The sequence below is a fragment of the Betta splendens genome, chromosome 4 (assembly GCF_900634795.4).
Source record: "Betta splendens chromosome 4, fBetSpl5.4, whole genome shotgun sequence".
NCBI lineage: Eukaryota > Metazoa > Chordata > Actinopteri > Anabantiformes > Osphronemidae > Betta > Betta splendens.
The window spans coordinates 53,557-62,018 of NC_040884.2; the positions used below are offsets into that span (position 1 = coordinate 53,557).

The 8,462-nt window shown below is 41.2% G+C and overlaps 1 protein-coding gene across 5 annotated transcripts in view; it reads right to left on the minus strand.

Annotated features, from left to right (window-relative positions):
* Positions 1–8,411, minus strand: part of grin3bb (glutamate receptor, ionotropic, N-methyl-D-aspartate 3Bb) — a 61,961-nt gene extending 53,550 nt beyond the window's left edge. For 4 of the 5 annotated variants that reach the window (XR_008694339.1, XM_041070705.2, XM_029149532.3 and 1 more), the window contains exon 1: positions 5,944–8,411. Coding sequence is in view for 3 of the 5 variants with exons in the window: in XM_041070705.2 (XP_040926639.1) it covers positions 5,944–6,447 (504 nt within the window). In the remaining 2 variants the exon portion in view is untranslated. Of the gene's footprint in view, positions 1–2,986; positions 3,122–5,943 lie in introns of all 5 variants that reach the window. The other variant, XM_029149535.3, reaches the window with a different exon arrangement.
* Between the last annotated feature and the right edge of the window lie 51 nt (positions 8,412–8,462).

Here is an 8,462-nt window from a genome sequence, read left to right on the forward strand (position 1 = left end):
AGCAGCAACAGTCAATCCCATGTGGCCACCCTCATAAGAAAACTGTTGGACTTGGAGTGGGGCTTTGTGTAGGATAAGTTTAAGACAGCGGTTTTTAGTTCTTATCAAAGTTAAAGGAAAAATGTAATCAATACTGTTTTCTAGTTAAAAAGATCAAGCATGAATTTATTTCATGTCAAGTATTGCTAATTGTGGTATATTCATATATTCTTGTGGTAAAAGTAGAACATGCATGACAAAATAAGTCGTATATTCTGCAATAATAATAATAATAAATAGATATGCAATTAGGCTTCTATATGGCATGCACAAGTATGTATTTCTTTTAAATTAATTAAAGTGATATGAAATATCTAGTGGTAGTTATAGAGAATTTAAAATGAAATGTATATGTTCACTCATTGCATTTTTATGTCCTGTTAATAAAGGCCTTGTAAGCCAGTCTCTTGTCTTCACCATTTCTCTGCTGGAAGGTTTTTCCAAACTGTTTTGTATAGCTTCAACTGAATGTTATACTGTAACAATCACTTTCATCCAGATAAGGAAATCTAAAAGTTAAGTAATACCAACAGTATACTAATATAAAATGTAAAACTTGGAATTGGATTCATGGCAACTGGACTTCTTTCTTCTTACATCAAAATGTTTTTTTAGTAAATAAGAAATATATATATTGATTAATAGTTTATTTCTAGTTTTATCCGAATCAGAATCCTAAATATGTGTGATGTTGCTGTGCTGGTGGTCAGGTTGAGTTTGTGCGTTGGGGTGTGTGTGTGTGCGGGGTGGTGTGTGTGTGTGTGTGTGTGTGTGTGGGGGGGGGGGGGGGGGGGGGGGGGGGGGGGGCTGAAACCAAACAAATCATTTAAGCATACAATAGGCACAAAGTAAATTAATAAGGCTGTACCTTATGCTGACACATAACTACACATAACATAACTAAATAACTGCTGTACTATGGTTTACCTGTGAAATTAATATTGCTGCTAATAATAGTGTTAAGGTATGTGCACACACTGATACCAACATACATATACATACATCATAATCATTATCATTATCATACATAATATCATAATACTTAATAACAGCCAAGACATACACTATAACAACTACCATAATCACAAATTATTTATATTGATAGTGATAAGTACCAGCAATACTTACAGCTAAGTTTAGAAAGCCTGTTTATCAGCTCAGGTGTTGAGTGTCCCACTACAAGGTTAGTAAAGCTGTAGCTTAAAATTGTTCACCCATAGGGTGGAGCAGACGTTGCGCATGAACAATGCCACTTGTGAAAGCTAGGGTGATAGGAGGAGCTTGGCCGTTACACCCAACCAACGAGCAGAGGAAAGAATCTTAGCAGCCAAGGGGCCCACACACCTTCAGTGCCAGGAGGGCAGGTGTCGCAACCCAAGCTGCCCACACAGAACCCCCTAGGCAGAGCTGCTGCAGCCACAGAGACAGCACCCGAGGTCAGAGTGGACCACAGTGGGTCAACGCTGTCCGCCCCATGAGAACTAGGAGCAAGCACTCCCCCCAGTGAGGGGGTCAGCCTGAGAGAGCAGCACGCGGGGCCCAACTATATTGGTAAGGCTGTGGCCCCAGGCAGGAACCCCAGCACCTCACAAGCCCCACCTACCCACCCCAACCCGGAAGGAGCAAGGGACAGTGGAAAAGGCACCTCACAACCCTGCAACCCAGCTTGAATGTGAATGTGTGGAATTAGAGTGCACTGAAAATAGGGGACACCTCCAGGAGCACAACCCCTGGATGACGGTCCCCTACCCTAGATGTCTATTGTGCAGTTAAAACTGGATAGTGGTCTCTCCACCAGGGCCAGTGGGCGAGGCCAGAGCTGGCCTCACCCCCAGGTCCCAGTGAAAGAGCCCATCCCCGGCCCTGAATGTATGTGTATGTGGCTAATTATGAGGAAGTTTGGGAGACCCCCAGTTCCCCGAGGGGTCCAGCACACAGATAAACAGATCTGGGGGGGGGGGGGGGGGGGGGGGGGGGGGTCAGTCTCCTAAGTCCTGGATGAGTGTGTAAGACTAATGCCATTAAAACTGCAGAGCATGCCACTTAGGAGGGACGCCCCTTACAGACCCAAGTGCATGAGTGTGGAGAGATGTAGATGGGAAGCAAGGTATCGGGGTCCGCAGAGCCAGGTGTCATGAGACCTGAGGTGAAATGAGACCTCAGTCTAGTATCTGTCTCAACCAACACCTGTCTGAAACTGAAGATTAAATGTGCCATCCTTGTTCCATAAAGGATGATATTAAAACAAAGAAGACCTGCCTCCTCTCCCAAAATCCCAATGCAGTTGTAATTGGATTGTTTATAGCATGAAATTAAATTCCTGCAGCGATAATCTCGTCAATACTTTTACTGTGAAAGCCTCTGGCAGGAAGTGGAGCAATTTCGGGGACAAATACAAAGAAATTGCATTAAATTTACTTTTTGTTAAAAACAGGACACAAAAACAAAATTGTTCATGCCTGTTTTGCTGCATCTAGCTCAGTGTGTCCGGTCCAGTGAAATCTTCAAGCTATGAACTTGTTCTAGATCAAAATGTGATGCTCGAAGTTAGAAAGCTCAGTCTCAGTCACAAATCATTGGATCAACAACATTAATGATCAAAACAAGCGATAAAAACACATGACTCAGAATAAAAAATTAGACTGTTCTGAAGTTACTTGATACAACATCTAATAAATGTCACGATCTGGGGTTTTTGCTTCTTGTTGTGTCCTGTTTTATTTTGTACTCTTCCAGTTTCTGCTCAGCAGGTTAGTTTTGTTTTGAAAGGACTTAAGTTTGTCAACAGTGTTTTGGTTTCAGTTCCTGTTTTTTCTTTCGCGTCACGCCACAGTAGTTCCCGCTTCACCTCCGGTTTTCAGTTACACACCTGTGTCTCATCTGGTTAGCCCCGTTCCACGTCTCGGTCTCATTATACACACCTGTCTAGAATCAATAATCTACCCACCTTGTATTTAAGCTCCACCTCTCACCCTCGTAATCTGCCAGATCGTTGATTCATTGTTCTCAGCAGATTCTCCAGTTCAGCACATTCCGTTGTCGACCCAGTTACGTTTTCTCTGACCATTACTCTCGCCTGATCCTGTTTAAAGGTAAAAATTGCATTGGTGCTTTTATTTTAAAATGATTTAGAGGAAATGTGTGGGGGTAATACTGTAACTGTCAATTAGTCTTTAAATAGTCATAATTAACCATTTAAAGGCAAAACAAGTGCAGTTAAAGCTAATAAATTGTATTGGTGCTTTTATTTTGAAAGTACGTAAGGGAAGCATGTGTGGGTAATTACTAAACTGTTAACTGTTCTATCTTTAAATAGTCATAATTACGCAGCCAAAAGCAGAAATATTGCTATTAAAGCTAATTATTTGGCTTGTTGCTTTTATTTTGAAAGGATTTAGAAAAAGTCTGTGCCTAATTGCTACACAATCCAATAGTGTACTTGACTAATATGTAATAAGCATGGAATTGCTGTGTACACTGAACATTAGGAGTTTGACCTGTCAGTCAAATATGCAGCTGCGCCGTCGCCATGGAGACGAAAGGCGGGAAAATCAGGCGCTCTCTGCTCTGTAAAAGCAGGATTTCACCCTTGATTAGTAGGCTGATTCCAGCTAAACCATAATAGTTATTACAAAAATATTTTCATTTTATGAATCCCAAGGCTTCCCTGAACATGTGGAGTTAATTTTATGTTTGAGGACGAAAGCTTGTAGCCACAGTCGCAATTTCAAAATATGTCTCCTCCTGTTTTTTCCTCAGAAGTCTGCCGAAAATTATCATTAGAGTTAATGAGAGAAATTCAGGATCTCTATGCGCTTTGAGGTCGATAGCAACTAAAGTATAGGTCTGAGAGTATAGCTAGACACATCATTAGAAAGAAGACAAGTATGACTACGCTTTAGTGAAATAATTACGTTGATAGAGTGAAAATTGTGGCTGTAGTGACGAGTTAAAGACAGAAGATCTGTCTTAAAAAACGAGTCCTCGCACTCTAGCGGCAAAATCACGCACTCTAGCTGACGCAATATACACTAATGGAAAAGCTGAAGATTTAACAAAAACCGCACCATATTTAAACGCTCATGAGTCGAAAAGTATAGAAGATACGACAACGCTGATTTACAAGGAGAAAGTTGGACGATGATATATGCTTTTGAAGTTGAAATGACGTTTCTACGCCAAAGTATGATGATGATAGACGCTGATGAAAAGAGGGAAGTTGACAAAAAGTTGAACGATGATTCCCATAGACGACTATTATAAAAAAACGATGAAAAAAGTTGAATATTGTTAAAAGTTGAAAAGCTGAAAACATAAAAAGTAATAGCCCACATCTCCTACAGATGACACCTGTTTAGAAAGTTGAATGACGATTCTACGATGAAGTGTTAAAAAGTAGATAGCAATCAAAAAAAGGGCGGAATAAGCAGAATAAAAATAAAGACAGAAGATAACAATAGTGTGAGAGCTGCTCAGCTCTCCCACTAATGATTATATGAGAAAACTTGTGTATTAAATATTAATTTAGGTATTAAATTATACTGTGTTTAATCGCCCAACACAGCAGAGTTGCCACCAAACCTATAGCATATAGGAAACTAAGCAAATTCGTAAGAAAGTTACTCTTCAACTCAAGCAATTAGAGGTGCATTTAAAAAAAATGAATATTGTCAAAAATGTCATTTATACCTATAATGCAACTAATAGAATGAAATTCATTAGAAATCAAGACCCCAGAATCTGAAGGAAGAGTAGAGTGCCTTAGGTCCAGTGACACTGTTCCACAGTCAGTGATAATTTGAGAATCTTTGTCATCTGATGGTGCTGGTCCACTGGGTTTGACCAAGTTCACAGTCAGAGCAGTGTCTACCAGGAAACTCTAGACACCTCTGCTGACAGGCTTTGTGGAGACGCTGCTTTCATTTTCCAGTAGGACAAACTACCAACACCTGCTTTAATAACCATGAATCATTGGGCTTGATTGAGCCTTAACCCTAACCCGCAGACTCACTGGATCTAAATTCCATAGAGAGTTTATGGGACAGAATAAGAGGAGGCATAAAACCGAATAGCATGGTGGCTATTAAAGCAACCTGGGCTCATAAGATCAGGCCTTGATGCCGCCACATAGATGCAGTTATTCATGCAAAAAGAGCTGAATGGGCCAACGTCTGCATTAAAATGCCTTTTTACTGATCTTTATTGGTCTTATGTAATATTTTAATTCTCCGAGATGGTAAATTCTCGTTTGTTATTATTCGGCTGTAAGTCATACAAAAGATGATTAAATGAAACGTTGAAATATATGACTCTAATGAATCTAGATAGATACATACTTTATTCATCCCAGTGGGAAATTCACATTCCTAGACAAACAAATTTTAGTTTTTGAATTTCGGTATAGAAATAAATTAAGTTTCTGATGATATTTTACTGCCCTGTGATGGACTGGCGACCTGTACAGGGCGTACCCCGCCTCTCCCATAGGCAGATGGATGGATGATATTTCACTTTTTGAGATACACCTGTAACATCTAAATTTCTTTCATTAAGATCTAGACCCCTGAGCCCAGCTCCTAATTTGAATCTCATAAAGCACAGAACATTTCAGGATTTGCAAGATTTTTATCTCACACTGGGAGGGTTTATTTCTTTTCTCCTGGACCTGAAACAATTACTTAAACATGTCCTGTAGATCCAGACATGTGCATCACATCTGTCTGAATCATATTTTCTTTTCTAACCGAAAGCTACTAAACAAAAGGAAACCAGACAAACCTCCAGGCATAAGACAGGTCAAGGTCAAATCGGAGCAATCAAACCCATAAACCTCAAACCCTTACAGACTCCAAATAGATCACGTGTCTGAGCCCAAGGTGCCCCGGGCCCATGTGAGACTTGTACCTGTGTTCGGAGAGGTTCTTCGTGCTCAATGACGCTGAGGAACGGGATCTCCAAGAACGAGGCCATGAAGTCCACCTGTAGCAGCTCGTCACGGTTTTGCGGGAAGGCGAGAATCGCGGACACTCCTTGCACCACCACGCCCTGACACACGCTCCGGAACAGCGACTCCGGATCTGCGCTCTCCGGCTGCCGGGTGATCAGCTCCAGGCTCAGGTTGTAGGGCAGAAAGTTGTCCCGTTTCCATTCTGGGCCGTGGTCCTCGGGTGGTTCTCGCTCCCGGTTCATATCGAGCGCCGCGCGGCTTAGCGCTGCCTGTACCGGGATACGAACCGCACGCTGCGCCGGCAGGAGCGCACCGACGCGCAGCTTGTGTCCGATCTGCGCCAGAAGACTGCACGGCTGCGGGTGGAGGAGGCACGGTGGAGTTAGAAGGAGCTGAAAGAGAAAGAAAGCTCCCACAGTCCGGGACCAGGAGGACCATGAAGAGGATGAGGTGAAAGACATTATGCCGCGCTGTCAGCATCGCTATGCCGCTCCTCTGGTTTCTCCTTCTGCTTCGTCGAAACACCGACAGGCTGGCGAGGGGAGACTGAGGGGGGAGGAGGGGATTTTAGATACACCATGGTGGGGAGGGGGTAAGAACGACTTAAAAAAATAAGCAGGGAGAAGTTGAGGAGTTGGAGAAGAACGGGGATGATGATGATGAGGAAGATGCAGACAGAAAGAGAGAGAGGATGAGACAAGGTCAGAGTGAAGAGGTGGAGGAAGAACTGAGGTGAAAATATAGAGTGGAGGTGTAGAGGAAGATCTAATGGGGTACCGTTAATGCATCCATTAAAAATATGAACAAATTGAAAAAGAAAATCCAAAATATTTCTCTCCCTTTGAGAGCAAAGGTTCTTAAAAAGTCCGACCGTCAAGAACTGAACTAGATACAGATCTATTTGGCTTCATTCCAGTTCTGCTCCATTAAGTTCTGTTTTTTTTTATTCTTCTGAAACAGATTCATTAGAAAAACACACTTAATTTACAAGGTCAGTTAGAAAACTAAATTAATTTTAAATATTAAAATGACAATTTACACTTACATATTCACATTATTACTATCTATACTACAGTAATATTAATGTACTAAGCATTACAATGTTAGAAAAATACTACAGTAGCTGGAGTAAAATCCAGAAAATGAAGCTGCAGTGTCTTGGTTTCTGAACAGAACTGAACATCAGCTCAATTTGCCTCAGTGAGGTTTTGATTCGTCATCGTCAGAACATCAGAGCTGAGACGAGGCGTTCTTACGTAACACACACTGTAACACACATACATAGAACTAAATTTAAAAAAATAAAAGAATGAAGAAAATTCTATTGAGGTTCTGATTGTTTATGCATGTCATGCTTAGACCTGTTTATAAATCAGCCAAACATCTGACTGGGTTCTGGCTGGTGTTTCAGCCGGTGCATGGCAGCCACTGGCATCAGTTTGAGTACGAGAGTGAATGGGTGAATGAGAAGTAGTGTAAAGCACTTTGGATCCCGAAGGGTGTTTAAATGCGCTATACAAGTTTGGACCATTTACCATACTGGTTTGAAAACACGCCTACAGGGGTATAACACCATATGATGTACAGTATGATTTCTGCTCTCTCTCTTATTATCAGTCCAAGTCCACATGAATCTCACCAGGGCAGAGATTTAACATGATGCACCTAGTTTGTTACTATGTTTATGAAGTCAATGTTGGATGAACACAGGTGGACCCACAGAGACCTATAGAGTCTGAATCAGAACGGGCGTCTACATCAACTATAACGTCTTTCCAGATTCCATTGCCTTGTGGACCTGCTCCAGTTTCTGCTACTCCCCTTTTTTTATTGTGAAAAAGTCTAAACTCTGACTATTGGATCAAATTAGTCCAGTTGTGGGCTTTTAAACCAAAGAAAGCCATCTCAGATTTCCTCTTTTCATTCATGTCCAGTTCTTTTGACCCCCATGACAAACAAACATCTGAAATCTAAATATCATCCAGAAAAACAAAACAAAAACCTGGATTCTGCTGCTACACAAACACAATAAAACAACCACATTTCAGATGCTTGAGTTATTGTAGCATGCCAGACTTATGCAGACGCATATACAGTATAGGATCTTGTGGTGGGGGAGAGCCCAGGCCAGAACCAGGAAGTTTGTTTCTTCTGTAGCTCTGTGGGTCCACATGACAGACATGTCAGTCATCTGTTCAGTGATCTTTGACAGCATTTTTCATCATCCAAAATCTCCTGGAAGTTTGGACAAGGATTATGAAAAGACAATTAAGATTTTTGATTCGCATGTTCAGATTTTTGTCATTTGAATTTAATCCAGTGTTTAATATTTTTAATGTGTTCTTATCCTTCTAATTTACCTGTAAATCAGATTACATGTTGGTTATTTATAGCTCCACAGCTGTGCCCTTTTGTTGTGGACACCTGTCACTGAGCAGCTCAACAATAGATCATTAATGAAACTGGACCAAATACT